Source organism: Terrapene carolina, unplaced genomic scaffold (assembly GCF_002925995.2).
Source record: "Terrapene carolina triunguis isolate 2854851 unplaced genomic scaffold, T_m_triunguis-2.0 Scaffold66, whole genome shotgun sequence".
Lineage (NCBI taxonomy): Eukaryota > Metazoa > Chordata > Testudines > Emydidae > Terrapene > Terrapene triunguis.
In genome coordinates this window covers 55618086-55643473 of record NW_020664417.1, presented here as the reverse complement: position 1 = coordinate 55643473, position 25388 = coordinate 55618086, and the positions used below count along the sequence as shown (strand labels likewise).

General features: G+C 42.3%; 3 protein-coding genes across 4 annotated transcripts in view; 2 read left to right on the top strand and 1 right to left on the bottom strand.

The window, feature by feature from the left end:
* Positions 1-201: 201 nt before the first annotated feature.
* On the top strand, positions 202-4785 carry SLC10A4 (solute carrier family 10 member 4). Its single transcript, XM_024211708.1, has 3 exons — positions 202-647; positions 1720-1930; positions 4270-4785. The coding sequence occupies exons 1-3, from the start codon at positions 202-204 to the stop codon at positions 4783-4785; spliced, it is 1173 nt and encodes a 390-aa protein (XP_024067476.1).
* Positions 4786-6182: 1397 nt separating this feature from the next.
* ZAR1 (zygote arrest 1) lies at positions 6183-7886 on the top strand. Its single transcript, XM_024211709.1, has 6 exons — positions 6183-6746; positions 6813-6851; positions 6927-6959; positions 7188-7280; positions 7359-7433; positions 7743-7886. The coding sequence occupies exons 1-6, from the start codon at positions 6189-6191 to the stop codon at positions 7884-7886; spliced, it is 942 nt and encodes a 313-aa protein (XP_024067477.1). The 5' UTR covers positions 6183-6188.
* Positions 7887-16201: 8315 nt separating this feature from the next.
* The window catches only part of FRYL (FRY like transcription coactivator), a 345908-nt gene continuing 336721 nt past the window's right edge, over positions 16202-25388 (bottom strand). For both annotated transcript variants that reach the window (XM_026647943.2, XM_026647941.2), the window contains 3 exons: positions 20529-20639; positions 18670-18866; positions 16202-18249 (listed from right to left, as the gene is read on the bottom strand). In XM_026647943.2, coding sequence (XP_026503728.1) covers positions 17991-18249; positions 18670-18866; positions 20529-20639 — 567 coding nt within the window. In that variant the 3' untranslated portion in view covers positions 16202-17990. The remainder of the gene's footprint in view (positions 18250-18669; positions 18867-20528; positions 20640-25388) is intronic.

Genomic DNA, 25388 nt, shown 5'->3' with positions numbered 1-25388 from the left:
GGTGGGGAGGAAGGTCTGAGGAGGGCTAAAATGTGCCAGTGCTTCAGCCCGGTGACTGACTGACAGTCTCCTCAGCCTCTTCACTGCCTATCAGTCCCCACCTTGTGGGGCCTCCCGGCTCCTCCAGTGCTTGGGCAGGCGATAGGGACCTGGCAGTTTCTGACTAGATGCTCAGCCGCTGACTGCCAGGCGCGCACAGCCATGGACAGCTCCTGGGTGGAGAACGGGACTCTTGCCCCCTTCGCTTCGCTCTCCCCGGAGCCCGAGAACAGCAGCAGCGGCAGCCCCAGCCCCTCCAGCCGGGTGCCGCAGGCAGGCACGGGGCCGGGGGGCAGCCGCCCGTTCTGGGACACCCCTCTGAACCAGGGTTTGAGCGTGTTCGTGGGGCTGGCGCTGTGCACCACCATGCTGGGCTTGGGCTGCACCGTGGAGCTGAGCCAGCTCGGGGGGCAGCTGCGGCGGCCGGTGGGGGTGCTGCTGGCGCTGCTCTGCCAGTTCGTGCTCATGCCCCTGCTGGCCTTCCTGCTGGCGCTGCTCTTCGCCCTGGACGAGGTGGCAGCGGTGGCCGTGCTGCTGTGCGGCTGCTGCCCTGGGGGGAACCTCTCCAACATCATGTCCCTGCTGGTCAACGGAGACATGAACCTCAGGTACCCAACCCGCCGGGGCCGCTGCCTCCGCGGGGCGCCGGGCTCATCTCCCTCCCCGGCGGGGCAGGCGTCGCTCCTGGTCGGAGTAAAGGACCCAGAGAAGGTGGCCTGAACCGCACTGGGAGAGGGAGGCAGCCGGGGGACTCGATGTGCCGGGGGCTCTGCGGGAGGTGGGGGATGTGCCGGGGGTGAGGGGGAGGAATGTGGAAATGCTGGGGTGGTGGTGGGGAATGTGGATGTGCCGGGGTGGGGTGGGAGGAAGGGGGAATGTGGAAGTGCCGGGGGTGGGGGGAGGAAGGGGTGTGTGGATGTGCCGGGGGGAGGAAGGGAGAATGTGGAAATACCGGGGGTGGGGTGGGAGGAAGGGGAATGTGGAAGTGCCGGGGGTCAGTAGCAGTGCGGGGGGGTGTGGATGTGCCGGACTGGGGGACGTGTGGAAGTGCCGGGGTGTGGGTGGGTGTGGACTGTGCGTGCTGCGGGAGGACTGTCGGGTTTACGGTTGTTTAAAATATTTGCTATTTTATAATCAGGTCTGTGCCAGCCTTTGCTGCCCCTGTTCCGGGGCGCGGCCCGTGGGTACTGGGACAGAGGAGCCGGTTTCAGGATCTCATCAGGGGAATTTTGGGGGGGACAAAAGGAGGCTGAGCTCTTGCGCTGTTGTCTCCCGCGCTGGCTGCGCGCCTCTGGGAGATGCGGGGAGCCCAACCCGTGCTGAGCACTTGCAATTTTTATCTGTTTGTGCTCCACGACCCCCTAAGGCAGGCAAGTTTTACATGCAAAAATATAATCTTCCTTTCACAGAAACACACAGCTGGCAATACCCCGCCCCCCCAAACCATATTCAGGCCAATATCCGAGCATCTCCAGCCTGCTCGGTAACTGAAGGGAAATTCTTGCAATCAAACAGCTACTTGCGCCCTGGGCGACTCTTGTGCCTCGTTACACTAAATGGATTTGTATCGCCAGCTCTTACTAGAGCCTGGGGAGGGATTGTTCCCCCCACCCTAGCAGCGGATGGAAGAGCGGCTCGTGCTGACCCGCTGCCTGTTGTTCTGTCTCCTCCCTCCTGCAGTATTATCATGACCGCCTCATCCACCCTGCTGGCCCTGCTGCTGATGCCCCTGTGCCTGTGGATATATAGCCGCGCCTGGATCAACACGCCTCTGGTGCAGCTGTTGCCTCTGGGGGCCGTGAGTCTGACCCTATGCAGCACTTTGCTCCCCATCGGCGTAGGAGTTTTCATCCGCTACAAGTACACACGGGTCGCCGACCTCTTGCTCAAGGTAACAACAGCTGCGCCGGGTCCCGCTTCTACATACACAGAGGTGCCCCTAGGGAGCTCCTTCTCGCTGGGGTGGTCATAGGGGTGTGGGGAAGGGCTCTGCTTCTCGGAGCCGCACTATGGGCGCTGCTGCTTCAGGATATAGAATGTACATGGTCTAGTTAAAGGATAAGAAAAGATGCACGTGGGGGAAGATTTAACAGATCTACAGTAAAGAGCCGGGTAAAGCTTGCTAAACTGCGTAAATATTGCCCTACGTCGTGAGTACTAAAGAGTAGAGGAGCCAGCATTGAGAGCAGTGTGCATGGTATCTGTTTCATCAGGATTGCATGTCAGTGTAGAAACTGAGCACTTCCGTGTATTGTACTGAAATCACTCAAATCATAGGATTAAGGCTCATCACATAAACTCGTGTAAACCCCCAGGACTTGTTCCGAATTCTAAACAGAATCTCCTGTTTTCCAAAAAGGAAGTATAAGCGCCCATTGTGGTCAACTAGTAATAAAATACTGCCCGTGCGTGACTATTTTCTTTAAAACAGTTACAGGCAGGATTAGAGTTGACTACAAGTAACTTTTTGTTAAAAAAAAAAATTGCTCTCTTACAAAGACCAAAGGATGAATCAATATTTCCCTAGAGTAACACTAAATAAAAGGTAGGCAGACAATGCCATTTCTTCAATGCAACAAGAGCAGATCAAACCACAAAATAAATGCTCAATATATTTCTAATTATGAGACAACATTGCTAAGCATGTGCTTTAAATAAATAACGTTATACATATAATCAGGTACTATATCCACATTAGAACTAGTAGCCTCAGTCCCACATGCAATAAAATCAGTAAATTCCTAACAAAAATAGTAATACGTACAACTATCTTAATTTGGAATAATTAAAACAAAAAGATAGCAGTTACCATTTTCTAAATTATTTCTTTGTTTGGAAATATACAAATTTTCAATAAGCATTTTTCATCAATCGTGGCACAACCAATTTCTATATTTCTGACTAAACCTTCATCATGCAAGTAATTTGTATGGAAGTCACTAAGAAAAATAACATTAAAGTACATTTATGTGCATGTTATTTGAAAATAATTTCGAAGGTTCAACAAAATAAACAAAGGTACCAGGATTACACCCACTGTTTTAGGGAAGGATGAGGACAAATAAAAAAAATGGTCTTACTGAACAACAGAAATGTACAATCTTATTACCTTTAACTAACATTATTAAGTGCAACAAAGGGAAAGAGAAAGGTTTGAGGAAAGGGAATTCATGGGGATAGAAAAGTGAAAGCATGCTGTGGAGACTACTAACCATAATCGAAGAGAATTACCTGATTGAAGTACTATTACAAAAGCCTTTAAACATATATTTATGTTGAAAGCAACAATAGTGAAATGAATATTTCTGTTCATCAAAAAACAAAACATGAAAGTTAAAAATTAAGGTAAACTTTCAAGCAAAACATGCTCGAAGGTAAAGTAAAGCCACTCAGCACACAACCAGTTAATACTGCAAAAATCACTCAATGGTTGCAGCATGCACAGAATACACTAAACTAAAAAGACCCAAACTCTGGGCCCAATCTTGCACCAATTAAAGTAAATTATATAACTGCCATTGAATTCAATGGGATCAGACCTTACTTCAGAACTGGTACCATCCTTTTTAACTGTCAGTTTGGATGGTTTATATCTCCTTTAGGCTTAAACTTGACATACACATTGTTAGGCAAGATGAAATGTCTTTAAATAGTTTATCCAATTTACACTTTTAAAGTAATATTTTAAAGTATTATAGCAAAAATAAGACTTAGCTTCATTTTCTTTTTAAATGAAAATTTACACACATTAATGCAGATTGTTACTGTCTTTCTGAGAAAGTATCCCAAACAAGTTATACTGTTAAAAACTAATTAAGAGACAGATTTTCCCCCACCCTTATTCACCTTGGGCCTGATTCAAAGTCCACTGAAATTCTGGATCAGGTCCAAGGTAAGAAAGGGTAGCAGAATCTGTCCATCAGTGGATAGGTTACAATAAGCTCTATGTTAGAAATGCTAAGGGTATGACAAACTCCCGGGAATTTGGAATTAAGCAGAGTGGTCTTTTCAATGTCCGTCAATCACATTTTGTCTGTTCACTATTCATATAAGGAAAAGCTTCTGCTGTAACTGCTACAATAAAATGTGCTGATTTTTAAAACAAATATATAGTTTAAACACTATTTTAATAATTGTGTATTTAATTAATTCGCTTTTAAACCACTCTAATGTAAGTTTTCCCTTCTTTTTTCTCTGACATATCTGATTGTGATTATTCATTATTGTTAGGTTTCCTTGTGGTCCCTTTTAGTGACTTTGGTGCTTCTTTTCATTCTGACTGGCACTATGTTGGGACCTGAGTTGCTGGCAAGTATCCCTGCGTCTGTCTACATAGTAGCAATCTTGATGCCCTTAGCGGGCTATGCCTCAGGATATGGCTTAGCTACTTTATTTCACCTGCCACCTCATTGCAAGAGGACAGTGTCCTTGGAAACAGGATGTCAAAATGTCCAGCTCTGCACGGCTATACTGAAACTAACTTTTCCACCACACCTCATAGGAAGTATGTATATGTTTCCCTTGCTTTATGCACTTTTCCAGGCTGCAGAAGCAGGGATTTTTGTGTTAGTGTACAAGATGTACGGAAGAGATACCTATAAACAAGATCCCCTAAATGAAGATGATGACACAGATATTTCTTACAAGAAACTGAAAGAGGAGGAAATGGCAGATACCTCATACGGCACAGTGACTACAGAAGAACACAATTCTATTCTGATGGAGCCTGCACAGACTGCACTTTAGATGGACAACAGAGCATCAGAAGGGGACGCTTGAGTTACAGTAATATTATATGGTATTTGCGATATGTTTTGGGAACTAGTAAACGGGCAGCTGGGGTACTGACCCGCTTCCATAACCCACCCATCTACTCCCAGTGTATAAAATGACCATACGTTTACTATTGTGCCAGTTGCGAATATTTCCCCCAACATATAGCCTTATATGTACAAAAATCAATGTGATACAAGGAGATAAGTCTACATCTTCATACGAAGAAGCTCTTTGGTGAATTAAGTAAGGCAGGGACAGGTACCAGAAACGAATGAAGCATTTTGTAGGAAAGGGTTAATTTGTGTATCACTGGTGTGAACAAATGAGCAAATTAGATTATATTTGTAAAGTGTCGTTCAATTTCATGCATCCTATTAGTTGTAAAAAACATCCTGTCTATTGTTCTGATGATAAATGCGTGGAAAAGATGAATTAATGCTGTATTAATCACTAATTAAAATCCCTCCAAAGATAATTAAAAATTAAAAGGAAGTGCAAGTAACGGTCTGGTTTATCTAGCGATCCAATGCTCAAACCACTCCTCCCTTCTTAAACTTCCTGGTCCCTGGCTCTTATGTTTAGTAGCAGCCAAAGAATTCATGCGTTCCTTCCTCCTTCACAGATTCAGCCATAAGTGCTGGAACTGGGGGTGCTGCCGCACCCTCTGGCTTGAAGTGGTTTCCATCATACACAGGGTTTACAGTTTAGTAGAAGGCTGTCAGCAGCCCCGCTAAACACATTGTTCCAGCGCCCCTGGATTCCCCCGCGTGTTGTTTCCGTCACAGACACGGCGCTATTACTGTTTGTCTGCGGCACACAGCCTCTTGCTGCTCCCGCGGGAATATCACCAATCAATCAATGTACCGGGTCTGCTCAAAAGAAAACGCTCCATAGCCTCCGGCTAAACCCCTCAGCTCACATGAGCGCGGCACAGACTCTAGGGCCCCCACACGGCGAGTGTAACTCAAGTGACAGAGGAAGGGAGACTCAGGACATTTAAGAGACAGAGAGAACCCAGGAGGGTTGTACCAATAAGGGGTTTACTTGCTTCAAAGACCTGCCTGAAGCTCTGCGTCCCCGCCGCCGTGGTTGCCCGGTGGCTCCCCTCCCACCTCTGCTATGTTCCTTGGACCCCGGGCTTAGCCGGCTCTTCCCATCCACTTGCTTTCCTCGCGGGCTTCCCGGGACAGCGATCCCCGCCAGGGAATCCGCGGCGAGGTGGTCATTACCCCTCCGCCAATGGCAGCAGCCCCGCTCAGGTGGCTGGGGGGCGGGAGGGACGTGCACCTGGGCCTGCCCTACCCCAGGGCGGGGTATTTAACGCAGCCCCCGCGGGCCCAGCTACCGGGGCAGGCGCTATGGCGGACGAGGCCATGGATAGTTACCTGTATTCAGCCTACACCCCCTACTCCTATCGCTACCAGCCGCCCAAGAGCAAAGGGCCCCCGGGCGCCTGGCGGCAGCGGGGCACCTACTTCTCGAGCTATGGGGACACAGCGGCGGCGGCCGCGGCCGAGTACTTCGATAACTACCAGCGGGCGCAGCTGAAGGCGATCCTGTCCCAGGTGAACCCCAGCCTGACGCCGCGGCTCCGCAAGGCCAACACCAAGGAGGTAGGGGTGCAGGTGAACCCGCGGCAGGACGCCTCGGTGCAGTGCTCGCTGGGGCCCCGCACCCTGCTGCTGCGGCGGCGGCCGGCCCCTGGGCTGCCCTCGCTGCGGCCCCGCGAGCAGGAGCAGGGCAGCCCCGCCACCGCCAGCGGCCGGCCCGTGCGCTTCCCCAGGACCATCGCTGTGTACTCGCCCATGGCGTCCCGCAGACTCACCACCTTCCTGGAGGAGCCCGAGGACCCGGGGCAGGAGGCGGCCGAGGAGGAGCCGGAGGAGGCGGCCGCCGCGGAAGAGCAGCAGCAGAGCACTGAGGCGGCCGCCGTGCGGGCCAGCTGGGAGCAGCCCCCCGGGAGCAGCGCGGAGCCGCAGGAGCCGCGGCCGCCCCAGCAGCAGGAGGTGGTGGTAGAGGAGGAGGAGGCGGCAGCTGCCCCGCGGCAGGAAGGCCCGGTGGAGGCCCCCGAGCGCCAGGCGGGGCAGCCCCAGGCCGCAGCCCCTCAGGAGCCGGGGCAGGGCAAGACCCGCCTGCGCTTCCAGGTGAGGGCCGGGCAGGTCGGGTCACCGCGTGCGGCTGCGGGGCAGGAGGTGGCGGGAAGCCTGGGGGCGGGGCCTCAGGTGACTAGCCCTGGAGCTGCCTCGATTCTCTGTGGCGGGGTCACTCCTTGCACGGCGGCCAGTAGGGCCCAGGGTGCGGGAGCTGGGCAGGCCTGGCATGGCTGGGGTCTGGCTCCCTGCCCGTGGCTGAGTAACCCTTGTTCCCCCTAGTTTCTGGAGCAGAAGTACGGCTACTACCACTGCAAGGACTGCAACATCCGTTGGGAGAGCGCCTACGTGTGGTGTGTGCAGGGCACCAACAAGGTAGGCCTGGTGCCCTGGGGGTTGCCCCTCTGCCCCTGGGCTCTGACTGCCACTGACCCGCCTTCCCCCTTCCTCCAGGTCTACTTCAGGCAGTTCTGCCGGACATGTCAGAAATCCTATAACCCCTACCGCGTGGAGGACATCACCTGCCAGGTGAGCACCGCCCCTTCGGGCTAGCTAGCGCACTGGGGAGCCCTGTAACTTGGCCTACTTCAGGGAGGTGGTTTGTGGGGCCTTCACCACCTTTCCTTCCAGTAAGCCTGGGAACTCCAGCTGTGCTCTAGCACCGCAAGTGTGTTGGGGCTTTGTCAGCAGCCTCACTCCTGCTCAGTGCAGGGAGGCTATAATCTAAACTACTGTAGCTAATGCTGCTCCCCCCCACAAGCTTGCAGATCTTTCCCGCCTTGCCTGTATCACTGCAATTCAGGTACTTTCTCCTCCAACATCCTTGCTTCTTTCTAGAGCTGTAAGCAGACCAGATGCACCTGCCCTGTGAAAGTGCGCCATGTGGACCCCAAGAGACCCCATCGTCAAGATCTCTGTGGGAGATGCAAAGGCAAACGTCTTTCCTGTGATAGTACATTTAGTTTCAAATATATTATTTGACTGGGATACTTCTTGTTTAAAGGATCCTAGTGTAAAATTGCAATCAAAGCAGTTTTTTTCTTTTGAAAGAATATATAATATGGTGGGGTATGGCTGGGCAAACCTACAAATAAAGGTATGGCGAAGCACTGTTATAACAGATAAGGCATGCTCATGTCTACCTTCTTTGAGTATGGAAGTTGCAACATTTACATTAGGAATGGGGGAAGAAGGCTCTGTCATACAAGGAAGAGTAGTCCTGTGGCTGACTTATTGTTATGGTGACAACATCTAGCAGTTTCTGCTTCTGGAAGAGGCAGACATGCTTTCCTAGTGACCTCCCTATGCTTCAGGGAGACATCTCTGGGGAGTGACTTAGGTAGCTGAGTCTCAAACAGATTACTGGTGTAAACTACCTCTATTGCTCTATGTAAAGCATCCATCTCATTTACCACAAGAATGAAAATCCAAGGGTATCCTTCCACAATACAGGCAAATATTAATGTAGGATTGCAATTTAACTAAATGTTCTACAGTCACTTACTAGTGTAGGAGTACATAAACATACACAACTTTCTTCCTATCAATCACTTTAACATCTGAAAGTTAGCAATTCTTGACTAGGCAGAGGGCTAGTCAGATCATGAAACAAAATGTGTATAATCCTAGGCTTGAGCTGAAGACAAGTAGCTAGTTTAGTTGTAGAAATGGCTATCACTAATCTGAATACTTCCAGGGGCTGTTGTAGCACTACCTTTAATGCAACCCCCTAACCTAAAAGGGGTATGTACTCCAGGTGTGCATAGCTGTAAAGGAGAGAGGGTAAAATGAAACAGCTGTTGCTAATAGACTAAAGTTTTTCAGTGTCTGTGTGTAGTTTTTTAATGTTTCAATCAATTTGTAATTGATACAGATCAGTGTGGCTATCAATAACTATCATGGCTGCATTTTTCACTTATGGAGCCTACTGTGAAATAGCTTACTTCTATTCTAGCTGCTTTATTAGCTAATCTGATAGTGACTGTTAATTTTCTCTACCTGTGTCTTTTTCAAACTGTAGACAAAAGCTTCTGTTACCAAGAGTCAGTAATGTATAACTTTTTTTCTGTGAAACTCTCCTTTAAAGATAACACATTGCTAATAACCAGCCTTCTTTTTGACTTGATACACCCCAACATTTATTTGTCGACTGCAACACTATTACCATGAGGAAGGGTGGTATTATGTAGCAATTTCAGAAGGAAGTTGCTATAAGAGGAAACTGTTGCATAATTTTAAACAAATCTTCCTTACTGACCCACAGCCACTATCCTAAGATGGAAAACACAAGATAGGGCTGTCTGTAACTTCTGGAGGTGCCTTTAAACTCTGCCTGTACCTATCACATATCCACAGTGCTTGGCTTCTGCCTGCTTGCATATGATCCTCCCCTTCTCTAACTGTGAAGAAAGTCCTTAAGGTATATGAGAGGATTTGTGGCAGACATGAACTGGAACCATAGTATGAGTAAGTAGAACCAGGGAATTGCTGTCTCCCAACCCCACAATAGCACAGTACTGGCCTGAAGTCATTGCTGCTGTAAGCTATGTTGACCCTCTGTAGGAACCAGCACTTATTGGGAAAGATACTCATTTATTAGTAGTAAACATCAATTTCTTATCAAATGTTGCATCCTACTTAAAAGACTACTCTCCATAATTACCTCTAATTACAGTTTGATGTATGGAATGTAGCTTATAAGCAATTGGATGAAAACTATAGTAAGTGTCGTCTTCTCCACTGCCCCCTTCCACTGTTCATCAAGCTTGTGGTCAGATTCCTAGGCAACAGTGCTACTGTATACTGAAGACTTTTTTTATTAAAAAAAAAAAACTCCAATATTTTTTAAAAAGCACTTTCTTTTTTGGAAAGACAGAACATAATCTTTCTTAAATAAGGTCTTTTAATAATTAAACTTAGTATGTCTAGATCTAGTAATGTAGGGCCTTCTGCAGGCAGTTACTATGAAGTTTTTCATACTTTAGTGAAAGTCCATTAGATCTGCTACTCTCTTCTCTCCCTTTCTCAGTGAAGATGGGAAAGGGCACACTACATAAGAGTGGAAACCAGTTGTTTTTTTTCCTTATAGTAAAGGTAGACTTGGAGATAATTGCTGCATTTAGTTATGTACAGAATTCTAGTCTACATCTATTAATGCAAACCTTTTAAAATGTTTGCCATATAATACCATGTAAAGCAGTTGGGTAGACACAACCTTTAACAAAAGTAAGGATAATCAGTTTGTAAAACAGGACATGGATTTTCTAATTTCAAATGATGTAATGTGTATACATTACTCCTCCTTGCTATTTTTTGTTTGCAGTACATTCTTCATCCTTTTTAATAAGTTTGTATTCTGCAGCTTGTAGGATGACCTTCTACATCCCTCTTTTCTCCCCTTCACAAACTTGTTTCTAGGTATGCAGTTAAATGTTACAGCTGGAATCACAGTGGTGACCAACTAGCTTTTAAATGCCCTTCTGACCTAGTTGCAGTAACCCAGATTCAGTGTTTTAGCACAGATTTGTTCCCAGCATAAATATAATTTGTTTTGCCTCTTCCTATTATCCATTTCTGCCCAACTGTGTGTTTGGAAATGTAGGCAACTTTACTGCCTGTGCTGAGTAATTGGGGTATTTTCCAGATGAATTTTCCACATTTGAGTTCTGGGATTTTTAATATTTGGTCCTGGAGTCTATCACAGAACACTAGAGCCATTTTGAATGTGGAGACCTATTTATAAATTTAGGATGTTGAATTATTTTGCTGGGTCCTAATGCACAAAAACCCAACAGCTCAGCAATCCTAATTCTGGGGCAAACTAAAGTGGTATCTGAAAAATGACAGATTGAGTTGTTCAGGTTCATAGACCTATACATTGCCAAATTGATTCCTCTGATGGGATGGATGAAGCTGAAGCCCCAGCTCTATGCTTGGGGCTTGATGTTTGATACTATTGGATTAGTGGCGATAAGGAATGGCTGATCAAGTCCATTTTTTTGGGGGGGGGTAGTTGAAGCTTGTTAGCCAGAGTGACTGATGCTCTGACAAGACAATTACTAAAGCTTTGAAGGTTGACTACTATTGGTCCAAGACTCATAGATGCAGTATTGGAAGTGTACCTATCCATCCCTCACGTCCTACTACTTGGTGTGGTTAGAAACACTCCTAGAAGAGAGTTGAATGGCAACAGCTAAGGTAAATAAGGCTAGAACTTTTCAAGAACTGGACCCTGTAGGAGGGGAGAGGATACTTTGTTTGCCATACAAGGAGGAATTCAGTAAGATTGCTCTGCCAGCTGGGGATCTAGCTTACCCTTCCTGATCACTCTACTGCTTCACCAGCAAGGATTTGAAAAGGAACAGACTGCTCTGGGAGCATGAGCTTGACATCTCCACCTCCCTCAGTCTCCAAGAACAACAGGTAACCTTTAATAGACCTCCAAGTTGACTTGTTTGTTTGGGGGTTTTTTTTTGGGTAACTTCTGTGAAAGTGATGGAAATGCTAGCTCAGAATTTGGACTAAAGCAACCACCTTTCTTCTGCACCCACTTAAGACTCCCGGTGAGGAAGTATGATGCAATAGCAGCTAGTATGCTAAACATATCCCAGATAAGGGATACATAGTACCAATATTTTGGTAATAGGAAAGAGGAAGAGTGACTTGTCCTTTGTCCAGTTCATATTCAATAAATGCAGGGCATAGCTTAAAATTGTAGGGAAATGATAGAATTTATCTATATTCTCCCTTATGCAATTTTGTCATTTGTCTATATCCCTTTCCATTACCCATTAAAGTTATTGCTCATCTTCCCTCCTACCAGTTTAACAAATTGTAATTGTTAGACTATGAACTGAACCAAACAGCACAGGAAAAAATGTAAATCCCCTTCCCTTTCAAAACCTGAAAGTCCAGATGTGACGAAGTGTAAATGTAGAACACAAATGGACTGCTTATGCATGTGAATAGTTTGTTGGCTTGCATCTCTGGGTATCCACTGATAGAGTGGCCATAACTCTCAAGGGGAAGACTCTCTGAGGGAAAGATGTGAGTTGCTGTATTGCGGGGGAGAATGCAGCAGTAGTGGTGTTGGTATGCAAGGACAAACTGCCATGCCTCCAGCATGGCAGCAAGCTTATATGTGGTTGTCCAGCTACTGCTTTTTCTGCTGCCTCATTTCCCTTTCACTCTGGTTTTGGTGCCTTTTTGTATTTTCCCTCCATCTCTCCTACTCTTCCCTTCCCAATGCTCCTTCAAATTCTTGGAAGGACATGCTTGTCCCTGTCTTTCTTCTTATGTTGACTGTCCTGAGATTTTCCTCCTAGGTTCGTTTGTGCGCACGCGCTCGCTCGCTCTCTCTCTCCTCTCTTCTCCCCGTTCCCCCCGTGGTGGTGGTTTTTTTTTTTTTTTTTTTTCTCCTCTTCCTACAAATGATCTGAGACACTGACTACTGGCTTCTTCTATGTAGCTATAATACTGGCCACTTATTTCTAAAGTGAGGGTTGTAGAGTGCCAGTGTGAAAAGATGAGTCTCTTTAAATATGTTTGCTGGGGAGTCTGCTGTATATTAGAATTTGGCTTAATCATATCAATATGTGGAATGATGGAAAATTTCTTTTCCTCCCAATCCATTATTAATGGGCTGTGCCTTCTCTGCCCAGATTGGAGAGGTAGTTCACATTTCCATCAAATAGATATGGCCAAACCTCTAGAAATACTTATTACTAACTCCTTCAACTCATACCCATGTACATAATTACAATTTTGACCCATGTAGTTATAGACCTGTCAGCTCAACATTGATCCCAGGTAAGACAATGGAGCAGCTGATATGGGACTTGATCAATAAGGAATTACAGGAGGGTTACATAATTTAATGCAAATCAACATGGGTTTATGGAAAATAGATCTTTTCCAACTTCTCTTATGATTACAAGTATTGATAAAGGTAATAGTGTAAATGTAATATACTTAACCTTTAAGGTGTTTAACTTTGTATGACATGACACTGATTTAAAATACTAGAAAGATATAAAGTTAACATGGCACATTAAATGGATTTAAAAACTGGGTATCTGAGAGGTCTCAATGTAAAACAAATGGGGAATTGTCATCGAGTGAGTGTTTCCGAGATTGATCCTGGGGCCTTGCACTCTAATGGTTTCTAATCAATTATGTGTAAAACCACAAAGTATACAGATGACCCACAAAATGGGGCAGTGGTAAATAACAAAAGATCATGGATTCAGAGCAATCTCAATCACTTGGTAAACAGCACATAAGCCAACAATATGCATTTCAATATAGTTAAATGTATACATCTAGGAACAAAGAATGTAGGTCATACTTGTGGGCAGGGGAACTCTATCCTCCGCAACCCATAAATCTTTTTCCAGTTTACCATTTCTCAGGAAAATCAGCTGACCATGAGCTTCCAATGTGATGCTGTGGCCAAAAGAGCTAACGTGCTCCTGGGATGCCTAAACAGGTTTCTCGAGTAGGAGTAGATGAGTCTACTGTTGGAATACTGCATCCAGTTGTAGTTCCCACAATTCAAGAATGTTGATAAAGTGGAGAGGCTTCAGAGAAGAACCATGAGAGTGGTTAAAGGATTAGAAAACATACCTTATAGTGGTGGTGGTCTTCTTTTACTTTGAGTCTAAGGGGTGATTTGACTACAGTTTAAGTATCCACATAAGGAACAAATATTTATTAAGGGACTCTTCAGTCTATCAGAGAAAGGTATAACATGATCCCATGCCTGAAAATTGAAGCAAGACAAATTTGACAGTGAGGGTAATTAACCACTAGAACAATTTACCAAGGGTCTTGGTGGAGTCTCCATCACTGCCAATTTTTAAATCAAGATCAGATGTTTTTTTTCTAGAAGATATTGTCTACAAATTATTTTGAAGTTCTAGGGCCTGTTTCCAACAAGAGGTTGGACAAGATGATCACAGTGGTGCCTTCTGGCCTTGGAATCTGTTTTGTACGAGATAATAAAGAATCCTTTGACATATCAGAAAGGATGTGTTAGACTGAGGGGAAAAGTTCAGTTCTAGAAAGGAAATGATCAGCTAACAAATTTTTCCCTTCTGGCTCCTGACCTTGCATATCTAAGATGGAGAGCACTATGGAAAATAGTGGGAAGAGAGATCAGAGAGAAATCGGCCACATTTTTCCTGACAGGGACTGTGGAAATAACATTTTCTTTAGAGACTACTAAATAGAACACCTTTCTCCCAAAGGAGACCATTCCAGAGGAGAACAAGCCAATCTTGGACAACTTAATGAAAGTATTAAAAGGACAATATAGACAACTTCTTGGTTTCTTTTAAGGTGACTGATGCTCCTTCAGACCAAAGAGCTACATTGGACTGCATTAAATGAACGTTGGAATCTGCACACCCAATGCAGTGTATGCATTTCTAACACCATCTTATCCATCTGGCTATGGACAAGTTGTCTTGTTTGATCCATTTTGGATGGAAAGATAAGTGTGCTGATTTTTCTGAAGCAATCCATGTGTTTGAGGTACATCTTCATTGCTCTGTGGACAATGAATAGTGCATCAGAAAACTTTTCCATCCTGCAACAGTAGACTTGATCAGAAGGGGAAGACTATGGCCTGTGGGATATGGAAAAAGTACATTTTCCCCCAGTTAACTAAGAATCAGATCTTTGTAAGACTACCTTGTTAAAGATGCAGTAGTGTAGGTTAGTGTTATGGACCTCAGAATGATCAAGTTCTGTGACAATCCTAGAACTGTAATACACAAAGACGTGTGATGCTTCTAATTCTCTTCACTCTGAAGGGGTACTTTATATACAGAGACTTCAAAACTTACCTGTATGCAATTCATAATTTCATTATATAAAAATTAAATGATTGCCACAAGGAAGGCAGAGAGCTGCAGTTGTTATCACCATGCTTTTGAAAACAGCTGCTTCTGCCATATCATCCTACATCACTGCAGGTACTGCATCATTGATGAGGAAAGAAACTAGATCTTAATATAGTTTGAAAAGTGGGCTTGCTGGATGTTGCTTCACTACAGTGGCTGGTATTAGTCAGGTAAATGCTATAAATAGGGAGCAGTAGGGTAGGGATAACATCTGGTTTCCACCTTCCCTGGTTACTATTTCTTCTAGCATTTTTGGCAATTGGCATATTGGGTGCTTTTGATAATGGCAGTAATAAGTTAATCCTGTAGGTTGTCCACCCTCTATAGTTTCACACTCTAGTATATTTTAAACATTTGGTAGGCAGTCCTGATTCATGTCAAATGCAAGAACTTCCTGTCCCTATCTCAGGCCTATGCCCAATGCAAACTCCTGTTCTTATAGCACATGATACCTGTTGTGGACAGTGGATTGTGTAACTTCAGATGGGGTTGCAGGGAGTGCCACGAAGCGCTTGAGTATGTGAAGTAGGATGGATCTTGGTTTGTTGCTAAAAATCTGGGCCAGTTCTTCAAAGAAAGTACAAGTTATCTTGGGGTTAGTTGTTTGGATGCCTGGTTGCAATCTTCCTCAGTCAGACTAATCCTTCATTGCTTTCTCTCCCCCCCGCCATTTGCATTAGTTGACACTCCAGGCCACAGCCTATTCAGCAAATCTCATGATTTCACTTGGCTAAACCTTAACCTTCTTTGGTACACCCCTTGGTTCAGAAGGTAAACAGGTCATTGACCCCCAGTATCAAATCAGGTGCTTGATCATCTAAGATAGCAGCTAGCACAAGAGTCCAGCTAGTTGTAAGAAGTGGATGTGTAAATGCTTGCTCCTGTTAACAAAATAAAGTACACTTAACAAGGAAGTAGTATGCCAATTTATGTGGCTGCATGGATGGCTGCTGTGGGAGAAAAGAGTGCTAAGAAGACTGTAAAATGTAGTGCATTTTAAGATGTAGTTCCTTCAGAGGCTGGGGAGGAAGGTGGATTAGGAGAAAACACCCAGATAAGGCTAAGCTATAAAGTAAGAGAATATTGCTGGGACCCAATTTAGGCTGATAATTTCAAGAACAGAAAGTTCTAAACTGTACACATTACTGGTTAGGAATTGTGCACTAGAATTCATAAGTGGATGTGAGGCATGTGCAGTATAAGCCCTATTACAATCTGATGCACACTAAAATGCTGTAGTGTAGACAGGACTAATGAGAAAACACAAATCTATTTGCCAATTCATACACTGTTAACTAAAATATTTCCACTTCAATGTTTACAAACTTCTAAAAATGACACTATCCTTCTAGCTTGCACAAAATACACAGGATGACAGGTACAATGTTTTTATTTTACAAAAAAAGGGGTTGGTAAAAGATGATGTAAATAAAAGTGTAATGCGCCACTAAATAACACTACACATCCCCAGTAAATACTTATTAAATAATTAAGAACACCATCTACAGTACCACAGAAACATCAAAATAATTCAATTTTATCAGGTCAAAAAATACAGTGATTATGAATGTGCTTTGACCAGTTACAGAGCTTGTTAAGGTAACAACTACTGTCAGCAGTCCAACAGTGTGCACAGTGCCTTCAATTAATGCATTTCAGCATAATTACATTTCTAGTGGGGTCCGCTTCCCCAAGAAAAGGCAAAGCTAAGAATTTCATTTGTACATTCGAAACTCCAGAATTACAGAGCCCAGTTTAAAAAAAAAAAAAAATCACAGTGGGTAAGAGAGATGCATATAAAAATACTGGGTGTTCCTTTCAAATTGCAGGAATCATGGGACTACATTCACATATTTTTTACAAAATGATTTTCAGCAGAATCCAGTTCATTTTATGCTACAGTGAACAATGACTATGAACTATCAGTATATAGAAATATATTGCAGGTTTTGATAGTTTTCCTCTTTTTTTTTTTTCTTTCCTGTAGTCCCAATTCCTGAGGTGTAACATGAGTTATGAAGATACGTGTAAATGCATCCGCACCTCTTCTTGAACTCAGCAGACTACACCGACTGCAAGTCATGTATTCTACCACCAAGAGCCACTGTTCCCCTTCTCCCCCCCCCATTAGCTTTGTACATCTATTCTCATATAACAGTGCATTGCATGAATGTACAAGAAAAATACTGGTTTTGCACTATACAGTTTCTAGAATATATACAGAATAAAATAAGTTAACTTTCTTCTAATGAGAATTGCTGATGGGCAGCATATATCTTTAATATACATTTTAAAGTCTCTGCAGGCAGCTACTTTTTGGTTAGTTATCAATATTTGTAACATAAGCACTGATCAGAGAACTGAGCAGCATTCCAATAAAGTTAACAGATATATTATTTCTTTTAGAAACACTGGGGAATCCCAGTTTAAAATATTATTAAATGTCCTAACATTTACACACTATGAGGATTAGAGCTAATAAAATAAAATTTCTCCAAAAATAATCTTGCATTGCTCTTTTAGGCATGCTCTGAGACCTTATCAACAAACATCCATACCTTCCAAATGCAACAGTCGCATATCCATACATTTCAACTCTCACACATAATTCCTCATTACAGACAAAACGAAAAGCAAAACAAAACATTGAGACGTCAATGGTTTTTGCAGAGTCTTTACAAGTCCTTTTTCTGCTCATGTATGACTGCACATTCTTCATGACATTGCACAGTGTGTCATTAGGCATTAGTTGATGATTACATTTACTGTTGTAAAACCAGGAAATCTTGCAGGTCTTCAGCCAAAATAAATCAGCCTTGATTTTAGCCTCATCCCACCTGCTTTACTTGTTTCACCATCTGGAGGCCAGTACTGCAACAGCACTTACAATTCTGTTTCTACAAAAAATAATGCATGTATATGCATTGCTTTTAGCCCTTTTCCTTTAATGTAGTTTATATCTATATAATAAAAAAATCACTACCGCCCACACAACTGTTGTGTGTAGAAACAGCAGTCAGTAAGATGTTAACTCCATTGGTTTTTAGATCTTTGTTTTTTGATGAAATTTCATGCTATGTTAAAATTCTGTATTGGCCCTCAGTTTTTTTTTGTTATGAAAGGTGCTTGATAATGTTCTGAGGCATCCTTAGCTTTGTTTCTTTACTAAATGAAATGCTGTTCAGAATCCAGTGCTCACCATATTTCCTACAGGTTTGGCTTTTGCTAGAAGCTGATAGGACTGAACCATGCGTAGAGACTCTCGGATTTCTAGATTAAGTTCCATCAGTTTTGAACTGGCTTCTGACATGTCTTGGTTAGAGCCTACTACTGCAAAGCTACCAGTCTGGCCCAACGTCTGATGACGAAAATATATATGCAACAGCGTTTGGACTGGGTCATCTTCAGAACTGCCAAATATGTCATTGGGCCAAATAGACCTGTGAACATATAAATATTTAATATTTTCTTTCAAAAGAAAACAAAGCAATTAGTCAACATGACTTTCATTTTTGTTTTAAAGAATAGGTGTGTTATATAGGACAAGAATGTGAGAAGAGAAAGTTCGTTCGTTCTAAGGTGCTGTTCCTATACTTATTAACGAGATGTCATTTTCTTACAGAATAATATACATTAAGTTTATTTTTCAAAGGATACAGTTCTTAAAAATCAGAACTACTCGTTAAATGGTGAAAATGCACAAGAGAAAAATACAGTCAGGTTTGTCCTTTTCAACAAGGACATCTAGCAAGAGTTAAAAAAAAAAATTGGAATCAAGCCTATGTTTAAATTAAAAATAGCCATTAGGAAACTGAGTGCTGCTCTAAAAGCATAATAATTTAAATCATTTCACATTTTACCTGAAAGCCTTGACCTGTGCTACAGCTGATATAAACTCCTTGCTTCTCAAGGTTTCAATGAGAGAATGAATGGCAGTTTCTGTGCTAGCTTGGGAAGCCTCTGATATTTCAATTTCTTCAATACCACTGTCTGAGGCAGATTCAGCCTCTTTCAGACAGCTCTCCAGCTGGGCAAGTTCTTCTGACATGTTTATAACCTAAAAGAAATATGGAGAGTTGAGCCTTTCTGGATCAAAAACTCTTTTCAGCCAAATTAAGTGTTGCAGGAAGATTGGGATGTGCACTTTCCCTCCCCCAGAACTGTGCATGAGGTGGGGACACACACAAGGGCACCAATGTGGCCACTTGGCCCAAACACTCATGCATATGGATGATTACATGAGTCAAGTACTTGTAATGAGCATTTGGGCTTTCACATAGTCTGTCCTTAGTCAGTTCTTTAGAATTCCTTGCAGGAATTCTTACCTCGCACTCACACTAATTGGTGGGCCATGAACCCTTCCACCTGTAGCCATGTATCAAATCAACGTAAAGTAGCCGCCTCTTTTGGAAGAATAAAAAAAAATTGAAATGATTCTATTACAAATAAAGAAAATCTGAATGTATAGAAAGAAAGAAAAAGTTCAGTACACATATATAGCAGTGGTGACCAAACACTATAGTGTGGTCCAGCCAGTGCACATACGGCAGTGCTGGGCAGCCAATGGGGATAAATATACATGCCCAGTTGTCATAGCACCTCGCTGACTAGGAGACATGTCCTTTCATCAACATTACCCAATGTTATCAACAAATGTGCATACTGGGATCTGAAGAATGAAAATATCCAGGTGCCCATTATGGGGGAGGGAGGGGTGTGTGTGTGTAACTGATAAGGAGTGTGGGAGAGGCTTGAGGAGAAAGAGGGCAAAAGTTGTGCACGGGCTAGCGTATCTGAGCTAGCGTGAGTCACCTAGCGAGGGTAAAAGGAGCACTGAAGACAGCATAGCACGGGCTTCAGAGCAGGCTAGTGAGCTGAGTATGTACCCAGGATCTGTGCTGAGCTTGTACTAACTGCACCGAAGTCCACCTTGTGCTGTCTTCACTGTTATTGTTACCTGTGGTAGTTGGATTCAAGCTAGCTCAAGTAGGCTAGCCAATGCACACCGTTTGAGTGACAGCTTTAAAATTGCTTCCTCTTCATTAAGTGCCCAGCTGCCCTTTCAACTCAGCAGTTTTGTATGGCTCTACAGGCTCTTTTAAATTAACATTCTGTTGTAAAAACCTCTATTAGCTTTTTTTTTTAGAAATGTCACTAATGTTGGGTGCCTCTTTGTTGTGTTTCCAACCTGAGACGCCTTCTCCCTGATTTTTAGTTGTGCTGAAGACATATTACCAGCTTTTTGTATAGATATGCAGAGATAGGTTACATTCACCTGAAACTTGAATATGGCTTTAAAGCTGTAACACTAATTGCAAACTGATTATACAACTATGTACAGATGAGAAGACTCAGTGGAGGCAGAAAGGGTCTTCATAACAGCATCTTCTTGATTGGAGTTAACTTACCTCATTTATAGTTTGATTGTTATACACTAACAGTGACAAAGAATATTTTAAATCCTTGATTTTTTAAAGATCATTGGGCTCCCTGCATTACTGTGTATTAAAGAGCTTTCAAGTAGTCCAAGGATCAACACAGATACAATTCGATGACTGAGAAAATAATTGCAAGTTCTAATTAAACCTTTTATCTCTTGGCTACAAAACAGCTGGTATACACATTTCCATTTTCAAAAGAGATGACCTGCTGATAATTTTTAATGGGTATTGTTTTTGAACACCAATAACAGGTAGCTAAATAATAATATTTCCTTTACCTCTGCCTCTTTTTTGATTGTATCTACTTTGCTGATAAGTTTGCAATAGGCTTGGAACAGAAGCAGCAACTGGAAATGCAACTTGTATAACCTCCGACACAACTCCAGCTCCTACAAAAGTAAACAGCAACATTATCTTAAATTCAGGGAGTGCTAATCTACTAACACATGACACAATCAGACAATAAATCATAGCCAGTTTGTCCAGCACAGAATTTACAATATTAAAAATATTTATTTGCTTACTGCAGAAAAGGAAATGTCAAGAAGATTTACAAGCTAATGTAGTGAGAAGCTGATGAAAGCAGATGAAAGCTGCATTCAGGACTAGATTGGTAATTAGAAAGAAAGTAGTATTGCTCTTGCAGGTTAAAAGTTTATCTTTTAAGAAGGGCAATCACATTTCCAACAAGAAAAAAAAGGATTCAAATGACATTTCCAAATGTCATGCTCCAGCAGGAAATACATAGATTGCTTTTATTTCTTTTGGCTGTTTTGTCAGTTTAAACAGTAGATCTGATACCAAACAAACAATTGTGATTTATGAGTATGGCCTCTTTTCCCAATGTTAACATAAACAGGTAAGTATGCTATTAACCCTAGACTTAAGGTTACAATTGCATGATAGAGCAAGAGGAAACTAATTAAATTCTTAGATATAAGAATAATGTTTCCTTATGAAAGCTTGCTATGATTTTATTTCAAGAAATATCAGATGGTAAATTCTTATTGGAATGGAGCAGCAATATTAACTTATGCACTGCTTTGTTTGCATATTTTTATCTAAAACACTAGTCAACGAGGAGGTAATGTTAATATTGCTTTAGATTTAGACAGAGAAGCTACTGCTAATGGAGTCATCTACTATTAACTTGTATTAACTACAGGATCATATTATCTACAAAGGATCACTAGTTCATGGGTTAGGACTATACAAAATTGAAGCGTGCAGTACTTTTATAATAGTCTATGATGAGACATTACTATCTCACAAATGGAGAAGAGACAGATGGAAACCAGTTTGTTGACTGACATGGTTAAGTATTCAATAAATCAAGAACCATCACTTACTGCTAGAATTTCCATTTGCTAAGCAAGAAGATGAGCGGGTCACAAAAATACAAAGGAAGAAAAAGATCAAGAATTAGTGTAGGAAATTATTTTAATTAGGGTTATAGATGTCCCAGGTAAACTGGAGGAAGAAATATATTTACCATTCTCAAAAGATTCATTGAGTGGGAAAAATATCAGGCTGAATTCCAAGTGAAATTACTAAACACTCGCTGATATAACTGACAAAGAGTAACTTTTTTTCTTGCTGTCCTACCCATTAACAAAAATATACTTCAACTACAACACTGCTACAGGAGGGGTCTGGAGTTATATATGTGTAAATATTTATATAAACCATCAGAAAGAACAATTAGGGTTTATTATCTGTACAATCCGTTTTCTTAATCCATGCCATCATATTTGAACATAGGGGAAAAAAACAAAAATGAACCCCCCCCCCACAAATCACTTTCCCCATGAATTTAGGGTGTCATGTCAATCTGGATTTTGAGTCAACTCAAAAAATCTTTGTTTTTGAGTTTTTAATTAAGACCTTTACAATACTTCAATGCAAGATTTTCACAGTCCAATTTCCCTCTAGGATTGTGCATATGGTATTTTAGAAGAAGTGTGTGTGTGTGTGTGTGTGTGTGTGTGTGTGTGTGTGTGTGTGTGAGAGAGAGAGAGAGAGAGAGAGAGAGAGAGAAATGTCAGGAAAGCCTTTTTTGGCCATGTCTACACTTACAGTAGCAAGTACAGTGCATACACACTGCACGTACCCCTAGCATGGGTATAAATAACAGTGTAGACATTGAGGGACTACTTCGGTGAGCAGACTAAAGACACACCAGAACCTTAGGGTACATATCCTACACAGCTCTCTTCATACTCATTGTCTTCCCCATCTACACTGCTGTCTTTAGTAGTGTAACGTCCCACTGCCTTCCTGCTGCCAAAGCCTTTCCCTGCCACAGGGAAAAGCTCTGGTGGGGGGAGGCACTGGGGAAAGGCTCTGGAACCTCCCTGCAGCAGGGAAACACTCCCAGTAGCTACACATGGCAGGATGGAAACAGCCTGCTTTTCACTGTGGCGTGTAACTACACATATCCTACATGCTGCCACCAGTGTACACCAGGCCTTAGAGTGTAAGTTCTTTGGGGCAGGGAAGGTCTTTACTTTTGTGTTTTGTACAGTGCCAAGCACATTGGTGGCACTTTAATACATACATAAATAATAAGCATATGAGAGATGATGCAATCAAAGTGACTCTTCCACAAAGGAGCAATTTATGCTTTAGTATTATGTAAATACACAGAATATATACAATGCCTATTTTTTATTCTGTAGTTTGTACTCACTAACATCTAAATAGTGCAGTAATTAGGCAAGCAGCAACTATTGGGCACAATGCAATTTCAGGAGATTAGATCCTGATCCTGAACCATTAAAATCAATGGGAGTTTTGCTATTTACTTCAATAAGTATAGCATCAAAGCCCTTAGGGTATGTCTACACAGCAAAAAAAAAAAAACAGTCCCATGGCAGCAATTCTCAGTCACGGGGCAAGTGCTGTGGAACTAACAGTGTAGACATTCAGGCTGGAGCCTGGGCTCTGAGACTTCCACCCTTGCTGAGTTTCAGAGCTCAGGCTTCAGCTTGAGTCCGAACATTTACACTCTATTTTTAGCCTTGCAGTGGGAGCCTCAGGAGCCTGAGTCAATTGACCTGCACTCTGACTTGCTGCTGTACTTTTTTTTTTTTGGGTGCATAGACATACCCTTAGTGACCAGCAGAGAAGAGCTAATTTCATAAACTTCAGCCAGTTATTAAGTCCCGGTACATGCCAGGCACAGTCTATTACTACTATTATAAACCAAAAATGAAAAAAAAGACACTGATTTCTACAGGGAATGTAAGCATAAAACAGAGCTATTCTAAAAGTTGAAGTGAAGTTCTACTCCAAAAAATGGTATTGTGTGGTTTTATATTTATTCTCTCTCCATTACTTTCACATTAAATTTACTCAGTTTACAGATGATAGAAAATTATGTTAACTGCCATTCCTGCAAACTCAGACTGGGATCTTCTGACAGTCGGGATGCTTTCTTTCTGGCTCACTTGTCACCACTACTAGTAAAGATTCTGTAACTGGATTTAATTAATAATTCTGTTGATGATGCATGTGCCAGAAGAGAATTCAGCTCTTTGCTCCCTAGCTATATTGACATCAGTGCTAAAAAGTAGCAGGAGAATCTTATTTATGTCAATGAACTAAGCATATCCGTTGAATGAGGTGCCATTTTTCTGATCATAGCAGCATTTTAATGCTCAGTACATTAGTTGATTACTTTAATAATCTATTAACATTCCATTCCACTTACAAGGATTTCTGAAACAAGTACCACATTCAGTAATCCACAATAGTTCCTTCAAGTCATTTCTAAATGTATTTAGAAAGTCTGTAAAAGGTGTATTTTTTTAAAACACCTTAACTGCACTTTCCTGCCTTTGTGCGAGTGAACAGGTACTATATATTTTTAATTTTTTTAAATTTTAAATAAATGTATGATCAGTGAAAGGGTCATATTACTAGGAGGCAGCTTTGCCATTAACTCAATGTGTGGGCTCAGGCAAGCCATCTAGGCTGTGTGTCTTCAAATGTGTCTAAGGGAGTTGGATGCCCAACTTCTACTGAAGGTCAATGTGAGCTGGGCATCCAACTCCCTTGAGCCCCTTTGACAATCTCATCTTTAACCTTTTTGGAAAAACTCTGCCTTTCTTGAATCCTGTGTACCCTTCACTGATTCTAACATGTCTGTACAGGTTTGAAGTAAACAGGTATGCTGGAATAATTTGTATAGTGGGGATGCTGAGAGCCATTGAACCAAACTGTAAACGCATATCATGGAAACCACTTCAAGCCAGTAGGTGCGACAACGTCCCCAGCACCCCTATTTCCAGCACCTATAGAAGGACTGAATTTGGCCCTCCCTCCATTTCTCCATCTATAAAGCAGAAATACTGATACTCACTGCCTTCATGAGTATATTGGGAGTGTTTAATTAGTGTTTATAAAGCATTTTGAAAATGTAAGATGATATATAAATACAGAGTACTATTTCATTATTACATAGGTAAAGTATGTAATAAATCTTTAGGACACTGTATAGGGAAAGTGTGCATGCCTACATATGTTTATTATACAATGGAACACATGTCAAGCAAGATATTAAGGTGTAAACAATTTTTAATATGCATTAAAAATCCTTGTGAACAGTATTTAGCTTGTGTGCTTAGCCATTTTTCTGAGTTAAAAATATTGGCCATTTTAAATTGTTTTTCAAAATTCTTAACACAACTATACATAATTATCTCCTGCGCTCCAATATTGTTTTAATTTAAAAACATAACCAAAACCATCTGAATTGGGTTTTTTTTTAAAAGAGACTTGTATAGTTTAAATAGGTCCAAATAGAATTTTGTGAAAAATGGAGAGAAAATTCCTTTCTAGGCTGAAACTGTGTGTGCAAAGAGGGAATTTTTACTGCTGAAAATAGGATTTCTTTTAAATAAAAATTAATGACAGACATAAGTATATCATCACAAACAATGCTACTGTATGGATTTTGTTTAAAAAAAAATCACATTCTTATAAACAGATTTTAGTCGACTAAAAGGAAGAAAATGCTTCCCATTTCCAGAGTTGCCAACTTTCTAATCACACAAAACCAAATACCCTTGCCTAGCCCCTGCCATGAGGCCCTGCCCCTTCCCCGAGGCCCTGTTCCCACTCATTACATCCCCCTT